Source organism: Molossus molossus, unplaced genomic scaffold, assembly GCF_014108415.1.
Source record: "Molossus molossus isolate mMolMol1 unplaced genomic scaffold, mMolMol1.p scaffold_m16_p_8, whole genome shotgun sequence".
In the NCBI taxonomy this organism is placed as follows: Eukaryota; Metazoa; Chordata; class Mammalia; order Chiroptera; family Molossidae; genus Molossus; species Molossus molossus.
In genome coordinates, this window is record NW_023425402.1 from 80,033,266 (window position 1) to 80,050,140 (window position 16,875).

The 16,875-nt window shown below is 42.4% G+C and overlaps 1 protein-coding gene across 18 annotated transcripts in view; it reads left to right on the forward strand.

The window, feature by feature from the left end:
* The window catches only part of NCOA7 (nuclear receptor coactivator 7), a 143,676-nt gene that overhangs the window by 112,292 nt on the left and 14,509 nt on the right, over positions 1 to 16,875 (forward strand). For 14 of the 18 annotated variants that reach the window (XM_036249467.1, XM_036249469.1, XM_036249464.1 and 11 more), the window contains one exon: positions 13,991 to 14,138. In XM_036249467.1, coding sequence (XP_036105360.1) covers positions 13,991 to 14,138 — 148 coding nt within the window. Of the gene's footprint in view, positions 1 to 3,390; positions 3,413 to 4,304; positions 4,350 to 7,843; positions 8,043 to 12,878; positions 12,902 to 13,990; positions 14,139 to 16,875 lie in introns of those variants that run through there. The other 4 variants (XM_036249480.1, XM_036249478.1, XM_036249479.1 and 1 more) reach the window with 4 other exon arrangements.

Genomic DNA, 16,875 nt, shown 5'->3' on the forward strand with positions numbered 1-16,875 from the left:
CACACATACATGTACACTATTTTGCAAACTGCTTTTAGTTAAAAGGATCTTTCTCTGCCATTATTCTATTTGCATGCATTTAGTGAGCATGTATTACTTTTGTAATGAGAAGTAAAATCCTAAAAATGAAAATCGATTCTCCTGTGAAACTCACTTTACAATAAGAAGATGTCTGAGTCCTGAGGACCCTCATGAAGACTAAGCAAAATGCTTTTAAGGATATTATTCTTTGAGGGAAAAAAAAATGAATTAAAGGAATCACAGACTGATCTAGTTTCCTAGCATGAAGTCTTTAACCACAGTGAATGCTAAATTTTCTGATCGTAAAACACCTGACTTTTAATGGGATAGGACTAAATTGAAATCTTTAATGACTGTTGTTTCTAAGAAGACCATAGTATTGAATAGTCTTTAATATAGTATTCTTTCTGCCCTGGCCGGTTTGGCTCAGCGGTTAGAACATTGGCTTGTGGACCAAAGACTCCCAGGTTTGATCCAGGTCAAGGGCATGTGCCTCCGTGGCCCCTAGTTGGGGTCATGTGGGAGGCAACCAGTCGATGTGTCTCTCTAACATCGATGTCTCTCTCTCTCTCTCTCTCTTTCTCTCTCTCTCTCTCTCTCTCTCTCTCTCTCTCTCTCTCTCTCCCTCCCCTCACCCCCCTCTATCTAACAAAACAAAACAAAACAAAATTAATGGAAAAATATCATCTGGTGAGGATTAAAACATTTTTTAATATAAATAAATAAATAAATAGTATACTTTCTAGAATAACTTGGGCCCTACTTAGGCAAACCTGGTAAACTTCAAAATACTAACTGTATTCTGAAAAAACTATTTTTAAGTATCACACATCATTATGTCATACTATAATTTTATAATGATATTTTAAGGCATGCCACGAATCAAGGGAAAAAACAAAAAGGCCTCCAAAGCAATCCCTAAAGGAATTATCTTTCTGTCTCTGTATTTAACATAACTTATAAGTTTTGGAAAACTACTGAACAGAAATAAGTTATAGGACTATTAGTTGCCTATGTAAATATTCACACTTCTTTTTTAAAATACCTTAAAACGTTTTGAAGTGATATTGCTTCCTTCATTCTTTTCCTGGTTGTTTCACCATTTTTTCCATCAACTTCAAGTTCCAGAAATTCATCATTACCTTCCAGAAGGACCTTATTAGGCAGCCACTTTCAGGAACTTCACTAACCAGCTTTGGCAAACGCCTTGAGTTAATCAGTGACTGTAGCTGGGCCTCAGCTCGTGAAAAATCACCCCCTTTAAAAGTGAGCACTTCACGGGGTGGCTGTGCTTTCTGGTGGAGGAGTGAGCGCCAGCACTTTGGAGAGCAGCTCGTGGACCTGTCCCACCGCAGGGTAATTCATCCCTGCCCATGGGTGCTGCGCACAGTGTGTGGGAGTGAGTATTGCAGAAACAGTAATTACTGAAAGCCCAGGTGCCTGCAGGAGCAGACAAGGAATGGAGGGAGGGCAGCCCTGAGGCCAGGGTTAATTACCAGCCAGCTGCTGAGAACATCTGTACTGCCTCCACCCCAATGTTGCTCTATGGGGATGTGAGCCTGGTGTTGCTAGGTCTTTCCATATTATTCAGAAGCTGAAATAACTGTTTGTTATCAAATCTCCCCGATTTTTAAGTAGTAGCTACCATTTAAATTTTTGTCAAGTAGTAGTCAGTTCAGAAAGAATGGATCTGCTTCTGAGTCCAAGCTATGGGCTACCAGCCTAAGGTGTCTGGCATTGGTTAAGTAAAAACTTTTCGTTTTTACTTATTTTTGAGTGATCATTTGTATAACTAAGTGGTGGTTTTGATCAATGATTCTCAAAAGAACTTTCCTATTATTTTTGATGAACCAGACAAAGAAGCATATTTAGTTAGTATTTTGTAAATAAAGTTTTATTTTTATAGGCACACTAAGCCCCTTGTAGAACGGCCCTTATACCTGGAAATGATCACTAACGATTAGTGTCATTTGGAGTGGCAGAATATTGGTTCCAGAAGGGATTTTACAGGGCAAGGAAAAGTGACCTTTTTTCTATAAGGACCTCGGGTCAGGCCACTGAGGTGGGTTTTAAAAGGTGGTAGTTTTCTGGTAGCAACCTATGTAGTGAAGAGTTCTTTCCCTGGTGGGTTTCTGTGGCTGTATTCAGAATGGAGACTGAGGAGGCTTTAGACAGCACATTGAATATCTTATCATCAGTAATACAAGTGAGCAGTGGGGCTGTATGCATAGGTTTCAGTACTCGGTGGGTCACATTCTTGCTGCTTTCCTTGTTTTATTATTTCCCATTCTCTGTGCCATAATGTATTCTGAAGTATGTTTTTAAATGTAATAGCTGTTGAATTGTTTAATGGTTCCTGCTTATAATTTTTAAATCAGGTGGGCGGTTTGGAGATTATTTCTTGTTCTGTATAGATAGCCCCAATTTTTTTCTTACCCATCAATGACTTCTGATAAGACAAGACCTGCTTTCTGGCTCATTTGTCAAGTTTGTTGGTTTGTACAGTGGCAAGTTTTAGGTCGTCACACGAAAGGGAATTTCTGATGGATCTGTGCGCAAGTAGAATGAACTTTCTTATACATTTGATGCTTAAGACACCTATATAGGTTTTCTTATCTTCATTTTAGAAGCTCAGAGAGATTAATTTTTAATTATTGCAAGCCTAAGTACCTGTAGGAGCCAGACTGAGGAATGGAGGGAGGGCACCTCTGAGGCTGGTATTAATTACCTGGTCTAGGGAACAGCTGCTGAGAACCTCTATCCTGCCTCCAGCCAAATGTTTCCAAAGCCTCCAGCTAGTAACAAGTGGAATCAATTTAAGAATTCAGGTCTTTAGCTTAGAAATATGTACTTGTTTTTCTTTGCTTTACCTAACAATTGTGTTTAAAAACAAATTTTAAAAAGGGGGAAAAAAGCAAGTTATTTAAATCCTACCATAATAAGTAGTCTTGTTTGATAAAATAGATTGTACTTACACCTAGAGCTCATATACCTGAAGTATGAATAGTAGAATAATGTTTTGCTCTAAGCATAAGCTCATATTTATTACCAGGTTTTATATTCGTCAACCCTACAGCTTTGTCAGTGACAGGCTTCTATTAAATAATAAAACCAGGGGGCTGACCATGAAGGAAATGGTGAAGCATGATGGTTGAGACCACGAGCTGACCAGAGGTTGAGGTCAGGTTCACCACTAATGTACTATGTGGCCTTGGGCAGGTTAACCTGTGTAAGCATCGGTTTCTTCCTCTGTTAAATAGGAACGACAATTACAGTGGCCACCTCATGGGGCTATCGTGGGAAACAATGAGCGTGCCCGTGCAGTGATGGAAAGTTAGCTGTTACTGCTGCTATGGTTTCACCTACAGTCTGCAGTGCTCTGTTGCCTTAGGTGAGGCTTCTGCCCTCCAAGAACCTTTGGATTCCTTTCTCAGAGATGGCACCTTGATCTGGTAAACGGAGAACTGTAACTTGAATTATGTGTTTCCTTTGGGGTGAATCCTGAAAAGAGGCTGTGTTGATGATAAAGACCCTTGAGTTTATGAAGAAATCTGATTAAGCCCAAATTTGTAATTTGATGGAAAATCTGAACGAAGCTCTAGTGCCAGAGTTTGGTAGTAACCACCGCTGGATGAGTTTGAACTGGTTTGTGCCTGGAGGAGAATGTCCCGCAGGCTTCTCCTCCGGGCACCCTGCACACCCCGCCCTGGCCTTCATCATCTCTTGGCTGGATCACCATTGTAGCCTTCTCAACAAAGCCTTTGCTTCTAGTCCGTTTGCTCTTTCCCTGACCTTCCCGCTTGCCTCCACAGCAGTCTTTCAAACGACAGATCTGGCCGGGCCTCTTCCCTGCTAACGCCCTGGCTGCTGCCTCCCCGGGGCTTCTCGGGCCTCAGTCCCTCCCGTCCTTCCTCACAGGTATCCCCATATGTGCACACTGTCTGGGCTGCTGTTCCCTTCATAGTTGTCTTTAGAGGACTTAAGTCATCCTTTTTTTCTCTTAGCCTTTTCCTGAGCAGTGATGTCTGTGAAATCAGAAGTAAAATATGCTAGTTATACTTACTCTAAAACTTCAGAGTAGGGCGGCCGGGGGAGGCATGAGCTAAACCAAAGAACTCATATGCATGTATGCGTAACCAATGGACATAGACAACAGTGCTTGGGGCGGGGGAATAGGGAGGAGGGGGAAGGAAAAACATCTGCAACAAAAATAAATTAATTAATTTAAAAAAATAAGTAAGTGTATAACTATCAAAATATGTCCCTCTCTATGTCCTCTGCAGTCACTGGAGCCGCCCCTGCCACGTTTTGCGATACAGTGCCTCAGGGTAAGGTCCAAGCATTTGATCTTGTGCCAGGACTTTCTGTGACCCAGTGACCCAGCTCATCTGGCTTTTTCTTATCTCCCGCCACTCCATGAAGTAAAGACTAACTCTCTTTCTTTCATTCCTCCTGTGAGGAATTCCTCCCTGTCTGATGCGTCCTGGTCAACACAGTCAGTCCGCTCAGATGCCCACTGGCTTCTGTCGAGTGTCTTCGGAATTGTGGGAGGATGTTTTGTTTGCTGTTCCCCACCTGAGGACTCTGGGGCAGGGCCTGGGTCTCCTGCATCTTGGCCGCCCTGTCCCTGTTAGAGAACTCTCTGCCAGAAGTCGCCAGTAACCCAACTGCATTGCCCTGCTTTCTCTTCGCCGTGTCCAGTTGCCCTCCTCCCAGCATCACCCTGCTCGTAAAATGCCGTGTCCGTTCGCACTGTCCCCTCCAGTGGAGTGCCATTCCCCCTTCTTCCTGTAAGTGATTCTTCTCCTCCTTCTGCACCGAGCCTAGCCAGGACCCTGGAAACCTTGCCTGACCCTAACCTGAGATGCTTCTCCCCAGGCTTACTTTTGTCAGCACTCTCTTTACAAATAATAATATTTTAAAAAGAGGCAGTGGCATGAGCCCAGGGGCCAGAATGGATGTTGGAGCAAAGATATAATAGCCTATAGCTGGAACAGAGTACGTTTTGGGGATTGGCACAAAACAAACTCTCTAGCAGCCCCAAGGAGTTTGAATTTATCATAAAACCTATGGGGAGTTTGTAGAAGGATTTTACGTAGCTAGGTGGTGATCAGACTCGCACTTTATAAAAGTGCCTCTACTTCTCTGCCATTTTTTCTTGGCTTCCTTCCAGGACCACTTCTACTGCTTCCTCCTTAAACATTAACATTTGCCAGCACCCAGTTCTTGATCCAGGTCCTCGCTCACATGTGTTACCACGTCTATAGCTTCATGGCCAGTGTAGTGGCCGTTACTGGTAGTGTCCCGAGCTAACTGAGGCTGAGGAATGCTCAGTGATGCATCACGACCCCAGGGTAAGTCACTGAGTGAGCTTAGCCATCGACCGGTCAAGACCAATGATGCCTAAGATACCGTTCAGTTTGACAGTAGGTCATTTGGAAAAAATGAACTTCACTAGAGCAATGAGGGATGGAACAAGATTTTAGAATGTTGCCTCCTTTTAGACAGCAGCTTAACAAAGGGCGTATGCTAAAAGGTTAATCAAGTCAGAATGGAAGAATTCAGGAGTGAAAAGAAGAGCTGGAGAGTATGCTAACCCAGATGCTAATAATGTACTCTGAAGGGAAGGTGAGATATGGGAAGGGAACTTTAGGGAAAAACAAAATGTAGAAGCTTTTGTTTTTAGGATGGGGAAATGCAAGCAGGTGTGTGGATTAAGATGAAGGAGTTGAAGGGATGGGGAGGACAGGTGGGGTGGAAGTCGTGGGGGAGCTTCACCAAGCCGTGGGCTGTCAAAGTGCAGGGGTGCGGGTTAAAACTGGAGAGGAGTTCCTTTTTCTGAAGAGAAAGGTTTCTAAGAGGGACCGTGGAGGGGAGTGAATTATTACAGTGGTGCAATGGAGAGTCCTCTGTTCGGGGAGGGAGGCGGGTAGGAGATTGAGGGTGAGAGCTTGAGAAACCAGAGGTGTGGAGTAGTCAGGGAAGAGAGCTAGAGGTTAGTAGGGAACCCCATGGCCAAGATCAGCAACCTTTGATTTATAGTGGATTCTTTAAGCAACCCCAGCAATATCTGTCATTGAAAGGGAAGAGTTTAGAAAGATGGTTGTTTCTGGTACTGTGGGCAGGTGTTTGGAAGGGCAGGCGCTGTGGAAGGCTCGAGGGCTGCACCTCTAGGGGTGGCGATGAAGGGGCGATGGAGAGAGTGGCCTGGAGAGTGAACCCAGGACGGGCCAATGGCCGGGGAGAGGGGCAGGACGGGGGTCAGGGTGAGAGTCTAACTGACACAGTCTTGAGGGAAGGAATGGTGAAGTGGAGGCAGAGGGCCAGGAGGGGAATTTTCAGAACTTGAAGCCTGTTTCCAGGGGCGGGGAGGGGGAGTGAGTTCTGGGAACTAACCACCAGAAAAACCCAGTTAGCGAAGAAGAATTGTTCCAAGAATTAGGTTAAATAAACTTCAGTAAACTTCTATTCTGATCTGGAAGGGAAAAAGATGAAATCATATCCTCTTCCTCTCCTGCCTAATTAATTAGTAAAAATAACGTAAACAAAGGTTGGAGAATTGAGCAAAAGTAGTGCTGGGAAGAGGGACACTGATTCTTCCATTTGGTCTCCAGTGGCCTAAGAATTAAGTCATCAGTTTGGTCCCCAATGAACTCCAGTTTTCTCTTGTGGAACAAGCCTTTGTAATTCCCCATTCCTCCTGCTTTTCCATCAGAAGCTTGGTCGGAGGGCCCTCTGTACATGAGGGAATGAGGAACTATTATGAGTAAGGCTGTTATCGAGGTAAACCAGGATGTGACAGTGTCTGAGAAGAGACATGGACATTTCCCATTGGGGTGCCCCATTGCAGAACGTACGTCTGAGGTTTTCGATCTCATCTCACCTGAGGCCTCCCAAGGCCAGAGTGACTGTTGGCAGAACCCACCAGCTGAGAGAGGAGGGGCACCATTCAGAGCTGGTGCCCGGCCTGCCACAGCCAGTGGAGAACCATTCCCACAGACGTGCTGAGGTGAGGCGGTGCAGGCAGTGCTGTGAGCCTACTGATGAAGGTGGAGGAAGAGGAGCAGTAGGCATCATGTGCCCTAGGGTCCACCCAGGGCTTCTCACTAAGACTACTTAAGCTTCATTAATAGAACCCAAAGCCAAAGAAGTAGTTGCCCATACTGTGAGACCTCTGACGGTGGACAGATACAGAAGTGTGCTTGTTCCCCTTGGAGTTCAGCATTCATAAAAGAAGAGGCAGTTGCCTGGCAGGTTTGGCTTAGTGATTAGAGCGTCGGCCTGCAGTCCAGAGAGACCCGTGTTCAGTTCCTGCAAAGGGCACATACCTCAGTTGCAATTTGTCCCCGGCTCCGGTTGAGTCGTGTGGGTGGCAACCACTCGATGTGTCCCTTTCATGTCGATGTCTCTCTCTCTCTCTCTCTCCCCCTCCCACTCTATCTGAACAAAAAATGGAAAAATGTCTTCAGGTGAGGATTTAAAAAAAAAGAAGAAGAGGCAGTTATCTTAGATTGGCTGGAACATTTCCAGGGACGGGGAGTTTGGGCACATTATTCAATCTGCTGAACCTCAGTTTTTTAGTCTTTAAACTGGGCATACTAACACTTGCCTCTTAGAGTTCTTATGCTATGTCAGGTCCCTGAGTCAGGGAATCACATCTTTTCTTTTTAGGAAGCAGACATAATTCATCAGCATTACTGAGACTATAAGGTTGCCTCTGTGTTTAATAATTAAACTGTTTTTATGACTCTGAGCCTCTTTTCTGTGATACTTTGAGAATGCCTTTTCCCTCCTTTCTAGAGACTTCCTCCTGTGCTAAGTCTAACGAGCCCAGTGCTTACTCAGTGTAAAGGGCTGATGCTGGCTGCCGTTGTCTCACCACTGACTGCTGCAGCAGAGGCCACTCATGTTGTGACAAATCAACCAGGGGCTTGATTCACCACTCACTGGAAACCCAGCAGTACCAAGAGAAGAGGCTTGGGAGGAGCCCACTTACCTGGTCACCCCAGGTTTCTACTCAGGTTGAGATATTTCTCATAGAGAGAATGGCATATGCAAGCTATGTATAGCCATTCTCTTCCATGCCCTCTGTGGCAGGGAGCTTTGTCTAAGTTTTGCCATGAGCAGCACACTGTGCCCAGTTAACCAGTTCCTAAAATCACCATGGCATTCGTAGGAATCTCGCGTCATCAGTCTAGACCAGACCATTCCCTCTCCTCTTCAAGAAGCTGGTAGAGTAAGAGGTGTTACTCTTTCCTACAGGCTTTCCCTATTGGAGCACCGTAATTCATCAGAGATGCTCTAATCATCTTGAACTTCAAAAGAGAAGGTATTAGGCCCAAGATTCCTCTCTTTCAGGAAATCTTTTGGACCTTGTACAAGTCTTTCTCTCATTTTCCATCTTGTTCACACTCCCAATGGGTTGTAGGAATGAGTTGTCTTCATTAAGCAGAGGATATCTAATTATATCCTCCTCCAGAATAAGAGATCCTACTTACTGTCCATCTTCACAACTAAAAAGGTTGGCTCAGATGGTTTCCCCAAGCAACCCAATGTCTTCATCTCCAAGAAGGGAAGTGATTTGACCATTGCTAAGATAAGATCTCTCCTTAAAATCTTTATTGACCTACAATCTTCACAATTTATGTTTTCTTATAACATCTAAGAAGAAATGAAATCTTAACTGCAACTCTGTGCCTCATCCCTCATTCCCTTGCGGGCTTGCACAGGGATGTATGTCTGTATGAGCTTTTAGCATTTCTGAATGTGCATGCTTGTGCAGTGACTTTCCATATGAGGATAAAATGTTAGAGGACAGATGAACAGGCATTCATGGGAAGTGGGTCCAAAAACTGATAAAAATATGTCTTGTGTCATAACTATGAAGTTAACTGGGAAATGGTTCAGAAATCAGGGTGGAATTATGGAGAGGACTTTGTAGTGTGGTTGCAAGAACTCTGATTGCCATCTCACGGGATCTCGTCCCGGATGTGATGCTCATGGTAGACTTCAGAGCCCCGATTCCCTTATATCTAAGGAGAGTTCATTGGATTAAATGATATCCAGTGTCCCCACCAACTGTAATGGTGTGGAAGGTAAGCTCTCAAGGTCAGATTCACTGGCATATCGTGGGTGCACAGGGAGTGTGGTCAAAGGAAGCAGTGCCCTGCAGCCAGGGACTACCAGGAACATCCCTGAAGTTGAACAAATTGACTCATTGCAGAGAAGGAGAGGGCACACCATGTGACCACGGGCTATCTCAGGAAGAGGTGCCAGTAAAGATTTATGGGAGTTAAGTTTGTTGGGTAGTTCAGGGGAGGACTTAAGGAAGTGGAACTTTTCTCTAGACTGGATGCTGTCAGGAAGCAGAAGCCACTGTATGATTGGGTGTCTTCTAGATCTTATCTAGGAGGGAAGACTAGAGAGGTTAATGCTGTAATTGGTAAAGAAGAACAATCATTCATATCAGCCAGATTAGAGGGATATTTGGTCACTTTTGTGGCTGGACAGTGTTCCCGTTTTTGTTGTGTTCAGATATGAGACTCAGAGTGGTCTTGTTTTTATCATGATTCATTATGGTCATGAGTGGCCTTGTCTAATGTTGCTGTTTTGTTAAATTTATATTCAACAGGAAATTGCCAGGCCTAGCTGTGAATAACTTGCTAGCTCCTAGCAATACTGGGCCCTGATTCCAGATATTAGGAACTGCTTTCCTCTTTCTCACGAGCAAGCTAACCAACAAATAGTTAGGGAGCCATTTGATCCAATGTGCCTATACATGCAATGATGCCTCTTTTTCTAGAGGTTTGACTGAAGCCTGTTTGGTTCTCAACTCATCATAAAATACGGTTAAGATGGACTGAATTTTAAGTGTTAGGAAGCCAGAAGAGTTAAAATTATATACTTATCAAACCTCTCTGAAGTGGTGATTCATTTAATTTTTTCTAAGATAATTTTTAATAGGAAATGTCATGCTACATGGTAAACATAGTAAAGGGCAACATGGTGTTATTTATCAAAGTTGTAAGTGACTTGTTTTTCTGACAATGCAGTCTTATTTCTGGGAATATATCCTATATCTCTACCTGTATACGTATGAAATGACTCACGTACCAACTTATTAATCATAGCATTGTTTATAACAGCACAGTATTGAAAACAACCCAAGTGTACAGCTATAGAGGATGGTTACATAAACCACAGTAAATCTACACAGTAAAGGAGCGTGTAGCTATAAATAATGAAGCCATCTAGTGGAAAGATATTTCGAATATATTAAGTGAAGAAAATCAAGGTAGAGAATAGTACCATCTTTTGCAGGAATGGAAGATAAAAATATATATTCATAAATATATCTGAAGAACACTACAAAAAAATGAAAAAAGCTGCCTATATTTAGACTCACACAGTGTGTTTCAACCTTCCTAATGCCGCGACCCTTTAATACAGTTCCTCATGTTGTGGTGACCCCCAGCCATAAAATTGTTTTTGTTGCTACTTCATAACTGTTATTTTGATACTGTTATGTCTTAGGCAACCTCTGTGAAAGATTGTTCGACCCCAAAAGGGGTCACGACCCACAGGCTGAGAACCGCTGGTTAGAGGATGGGCACAGAATGTGGTGGACAGGGTTATGAAGGAGAAGGAGAAAGAGACTTCTCATTATTTGCTTTTTAAAATATAATTTTGATGCTTGAACCATAAAAAATGTACCACCACTTCCCAAAATTAAAATAACTTAGATATATAATGTAAAATATGTCTTTCTCCCATTCCATTCTATTCCGCAGAAGTAACCATTTCGATCAATTCCATGTATAGATTTTAGAGTAGTCTACTATATTGGCCAGGGATCTCCAGAGAAACAGAAACAATAGGATGTTGTGTGTGTATGTGTGTGTGTGTGTGTAAATATATATCTATATCTATCTGTATCTCTATCTGTCTATCTATCTATCTATCTATCTATCTATCTATCTATCTATCTATCTTCCCCAGAGAGAGAGAGAGATTTGTTTTAAGGCATTGGCTTACATAGTGTGGAGGCTGGTAATTCCAAAATCTGAAGGGGAAGCTGATAGACTGGACACCCAGGGAAGAGTTGATTTTGCAGTCTCATTTTGCAGGCCATCTAGACACAGAATTGTTTCTTGCTCAGGGGACTTCAGTTATTCTCTTAAGGCCTTCAGCTGATTGGGTGAATCCCACCCACAATATGGAGGGTAATTTGCTTACTGAAAGTCTGCTAATTAAAATGTTAATCGCGTCTTTAAAAAAAAATTCACAGCAGCATCTAGACTAGTGTTGGCCAGGGCCTAACCAAGTTGACATATAAAAGTAGCCACCACATTCATATACAATTATAACATGTATCTATATCTGTATTTTTTTTTTAAGTAAACACTGATAAACACCTTGTCTTCGGTAAGAACTTTTCATATTTTGAAGGAGGAGGAGAAATCTCTAAGGAAATATACCTTTAAAGTATATATATGAAAATTGGTAATTTTGTATTATGGAAGAAAGGACATGAGTAATAGAAAAAGGGAAACAACAGCTTAGAAGCACATTTGATAGTGGTTAAAGTTTACATTATATAAAGCCTCCTGCAAATTGAAAAGAAAACATTGAGTCCACAGTTACAAAGAGCCAACTCATGAAAGGAAAGCTGTAGGCATTCTAAAAATGTTCAACCTACAGACACTCAAAGAAATGCAGTGACTTGCGTAAAACTTAAGAATATATTAAACTGCCCTGGCCGGATTGGCTCATCAGTAGAGCGTTGGCCACGGACCCAAGAGTCTCGGGTTCGGTTCCAGTCAAGAACACGTACCTCGGTTGCTGTTCGTCCTGGCCCTGGATGGGGTTGTGTGGGAGGCAACCAGTCAATGTGTCCCTCTCACGTCGATGTTTCCGCTTTTCCTTTTTTCTCCCTCTTACTCTATCTGAAGATAAATAGAAAAATATCCTCAGGTAAGGATTAAAAAAACAAAAGTATATTAAACTAGGCCCTGGCAGGTATGGCTCAGCTGGTTTGGCATCATTCTGTACACAGAAAAGTTGTCAGTTTCATTTCCCTGGGTTTCGGGTTTTAGGCTTGATCCCCAGTAGGGGACATGCAGGAGGCAACCGATCTATGTTTCTCTTTCACATCAATGTTTCTCTCTCTCTTCCTCTCTCTCTAAAAATCAATAATAATAAAAAAGGAATATTTAAACTAATTTTTTTTAAAAAAGGATAAGTAACATTGTTATGAAACTTAGAAGCAAACTGCAATGCTGGTGTTAAAATCGTCAGCCTTTCAAAAGCAGTTTGGCATGATGACTCAGCACACTATGAAAACATGCCCTTTGGCCCAGTAATCCCTTTTCTGATAACTAACTTTGAGGAAATAATTCAAAAGGTAAAAGGCACAAATCATGAAGCTGTTCATTATAATGTTCTTTATATAATCACAGAAATGGAAACAAGCTAAATATTCGGAGGGTACGGGAATACAGGCTAATTAATGGTTTATCACTTTCATGAATTACAGCCATTAAAAATCAATACAAAGACTAGCAACATGGCCTATGTACATTATTTAATGTTACATATAACAAGTAATTATGTCTTGGTCCTGATTACACTGAAAAGAAAACTGTACCTGTGGACAGGAAAAGATAGGAATAGGAAACCTGAAAACAGTTTGATCCATTGGAATATCAGACTTATGGGTGACATTTTTTATTTTGTTGTGGTCCTATTAATACTTGTCTCTGTCATTCATGCTGCTGTAACAGAATAGACTGGGGGGCTTACAAACAACAGAAATGCATTTCTCACAGTTCTGAAGGCTGGAATGTCCTCAAGATCAAGGCGCTGGCAGATTCATTTTCTGGTGAGGGCCTGCTTTCTGGTTCTTTTCACGGATCTGTTCGCTGTGTGCTCATGTGGTGAAAGGGAGCTAGCTTGCTCTATGGAGTCTCTTTTATAAGGGCACTAATCCCAGTCACGAGGGCTCCGTCCCCATGACTTAGGCACCAGCCAAAGGTCCTAGCTCCAAATACTGTCACATTGGGGATTAAGTTTAACATATGAATTTTGGGGTGACACAAACATTTAAGCTATGGCAATATTGTTCTAACATTTTTATATCATGATAACATTTTTAAAAAATTAACAGTGAATGAATATTGCCTCAGACAGTAGGCTCACATGCGAGTGATCATTTTGTAATTAGAAAAGACTTTAAAAATCATTTGGTCCTACCTACCATTCACTCTCATCATTGTGGTGGTTGCAGGTGTGGAATCTAAGGTCAGAGAGCTGGCAACTGAAACCTGGAGAGGTATAGCAGGTGCTGGGACTGAACTCTCATTCTCTGCTCGGAAACCAGCCATCTCCCTGTTGATTAAGCCTCTGAGGTGCTTCAGAACCTTCAGATGTTGACTCTATAAGAGAACAGAGAAATTGGAAGCAAACTACATTCCCATGTCCATAGAATGAGCTCTGTTTCTAATATTAAACAATATCTAGTATTATTCACTTTGTAGTTATTAAAGGTGTTTCATTAAAATTATAACAATGCTTCAGTCTACAAAAAGACCCATTAAGTATTGTTTATTTTTGTTCCCATCTTAAGCTTCAGATTTATTTTTTCCCAGTGAATACAAGTGTACAATAAATGAAGACCCAACAAGGAAAATATTGGTATACTTCATTGTTTTTCAGTGTTATGTCCCATCACTTGATCTTTTCCCTAAATCGAAAGGTATTCTCAGTGTCTGTGGACTTTGCTTTCATTTCTTGACTTACTTTCTAAGTTTGGAATGCACTAATAGAGATCATCTTCATGGTGAGAAATTTCCCAATTAGCAAAATGGATTTGCCGAGCAGGAAAAAAATGGTTGTTTGTGCCAAAGTCCCTACCAGTGTCTGCCGGGAAAGAGGATTTGGTGTTAATTCCTATGATGAACATGTTTTTCAGGGTGGATCACTTGTACACATTCTTTGTTCAGTGGTCTCCTGACATCTATGGGAAGGATGCCAAAGAGCAAGGCTTTGTGGTGGTGGAAAAGGAAGAACTGAATATGATCGACAACTTCTTCAGTGAGCCAACCACCAAGAGCTGGGAGGTGAGCACTCAAGTAGGGGCTAGACTGTTGTGGTCCTTAAACTATAGTATTCAATCAAAATGTTCTTATGTCCAGATTCTAAGAGCTTGGCCTGTAAGAAGTTAGGCTCCCTGTGCACCTTTGAAGTTACAGTGGACTGTACCCTTATCCCTGCTTGAAGCTAGTTATGTGTGTCAGAAAGACCCCATCACCACAACCACCAAGTCATTTCACTTTTGTTTTTAAGAACTACTGCTGTGTCCCTTTTATATACAGGATGAAATTCAAGCTCCCCCCTTTATTGTTATTTTTGAGCACTCACCAAACCCTTCCCATTGTAGGGGCACAGTGGATAAGTATAAGTTAGCATTAAGGGGGATAGATAAATCGTCACATTAAAATGAGATCATTGTCAGTGTAGATAAGTACCAAGCTCTATAGGAGGCTGTAGGTAGTCGTCTAAAAGGACCCAGGGGGAGCAGGGAAAGCTGCCCAGAGAAGTGATCTGAGCTGAGGTCAGAGGTGGGAATACAGGCAGTTGTGGTGGGAGTGGGATGTGGAACATGTTCTGGCCACAGAGAAAAGTCTGTGCAGAGGATGACCCAGGCGAGAAAGAGAGAGCTTGGGACATTTGATGAACTAACAAAGTTTCAGTGTGGCTGGAGCATAAAGGCAAAGCTGAGGGAACAGCAGGAGATGAAGCTGGAGAAGTAAGCAAGGACAGATCACAGAGGATCTCTGTACCATGTGTAGGAGTTTGGTTATTTTCCTAAGGGAACTAGGAAGGCATTGAGCTGCTCTGAGCCTGGAGAACTACACACAGATGTGCATTTTGGAGAGTTCTCTGGCTGGCAGATAATGGTAGACTGAAGGTGAACAAATGAGGTTTGAAGACCCATTAGGAGGCTCTTGCAGTCATCAATGTTGAGAGAGAATGATTGCTGAAAGATTAGCAGCAAGGACAGAGAACATCGAGTGCTTTTGAAAGATAGAAGGTAGAATACACAGGACTTTGTGAGTAATTAATTGCATGTGGAAAGTAAGAACGATGTCAAGATTGATCTCTCGGGTTTTAGAGTGGGAGCTGAAGGGATAGAGGTACCTACTCTTAACTGAGATAAGCAGCATAGCAAGAGGGTTGGATTTAGTAGGAAATGTTCTTGTTCTGGTTTTAATTTAAATTTGAGGGACCCATGGAATGTCCAAGCAACAACTGAGTATAAAAGTTAGAAAAAAGGTCTAAAGATAAACTTCTGGAAATTGTTGGCAGAGTTGAAGTTATGAGTAAGATGAGATCATCCCAGGAGAGTATTACAGTAAGAAGGGAGCAGGGCTTAGAACAGAACCCTAAGGATACCAGCATTAAAGGGACAGGATAGTAGAGCCCACAAAGGTAACTGGGTAGGAGCAGCCAGGGAAGGGGGAGGGAAACAAGGAAAGTCATGTCTTAGAAGCCAAGGGAAGAGAATGTTTAAAGAGGCAGGAAATTGGTCAAAAATGAATAATGCTGTAGCGGTGCCAAAAAATAAGAACTAAGCGATATCTTTTGGATTTAAAATCAAGAGTCCCCATGGACTCAGACAATAGTGTGGTGAAGGCTTGGGGGGTGGCAGGAACAGTGTGTAGGGTTCAATGGGGGGATTAAGGGAGAACATCTGTAATACATACGTTCAACAATAAATATAAAATTTTAAAAAGTAAATAAAAACTTGTTTCCTTTAAAAAATAAAAAATAAAATCAAGGAGTGAGTTGATAACTTTGACAAAAGCAGTTTCATTAAAGTTGGAAGTCCTGTAGTTCCAAGAATGAGTGGGGGATGAGGGATTAGGAGATGGAGCTAGTGAAGGGAGGCAAAAAATTCAAATGTGGTTTTGGAAAATAAAAATGAGATAAAATATTAAGCTGGAAGAGGAGGTGAGAGTGAGGAAGGGCTTTCCCTCTTGTTAGAGAGAGTTTAACCTTTCGGATGAGGTCAGTGGGAACCATGGTGTGGAAGATATGGAATGAGGGTGAGAATAATCAGGACACTGGATCCCTGAGTATCCGCAAGGGATTTGGGTGTAGGGATAGGACTGACCTTAGATTGGTGGTTGGACAGTGGAAAAGAGTAGAACGTGTGCAAGCAAACTGTAGATTCAGTGGTAGTGAATTGCGAATGGTTTCTTGGAAATAGGAGCGGGGGTGGAGATCTCCTAGAAGTGAAGGAGGAGTTGTAGGAATGTGGAGGAGGTGTGAAATGGCAACCTTGGAGACTAGGAAGAATGCTAAGGAACTGGATGAGGGCCTATTGGAGTCTGCACCATAAACTGACAATGGCACCAGGCTGCAGTGAAGGGTGATGTTCTCCAGAATCATCTGGTGGGCTTCCGAGGCTGGAACCTTGCAGGATTGGAATGGCCAAAGGTGATGAGGCTGGCCCCGGATGTCCGATCCCTCTTGGAATACGAGGTCCTTTTATATATGTGTTTGCTCTCACTCTTCCTTTTCTCATTCACTCCTGCAAGCCAGCTTTCTGTGTCATCCTTCAAGGTCCAGCTCATCTGTCACTTCTGTGATACTTTCGGGAATGGTTACTCCTTCTGTCCTCCTAAACCTGTTGTTCATAAATCTCTGGTATGTTGCCCAGCATTTTCTTTGTTTACATGTTTCTCTCCCCATAGGTCACACATTCCTTCTTCAAGACCATTGTTAGAAGATATTTAAGCCGATTAGGCTCTCCTTCCCTTGGCTTTGTATATCACTTCTGTTTTTGCTTCT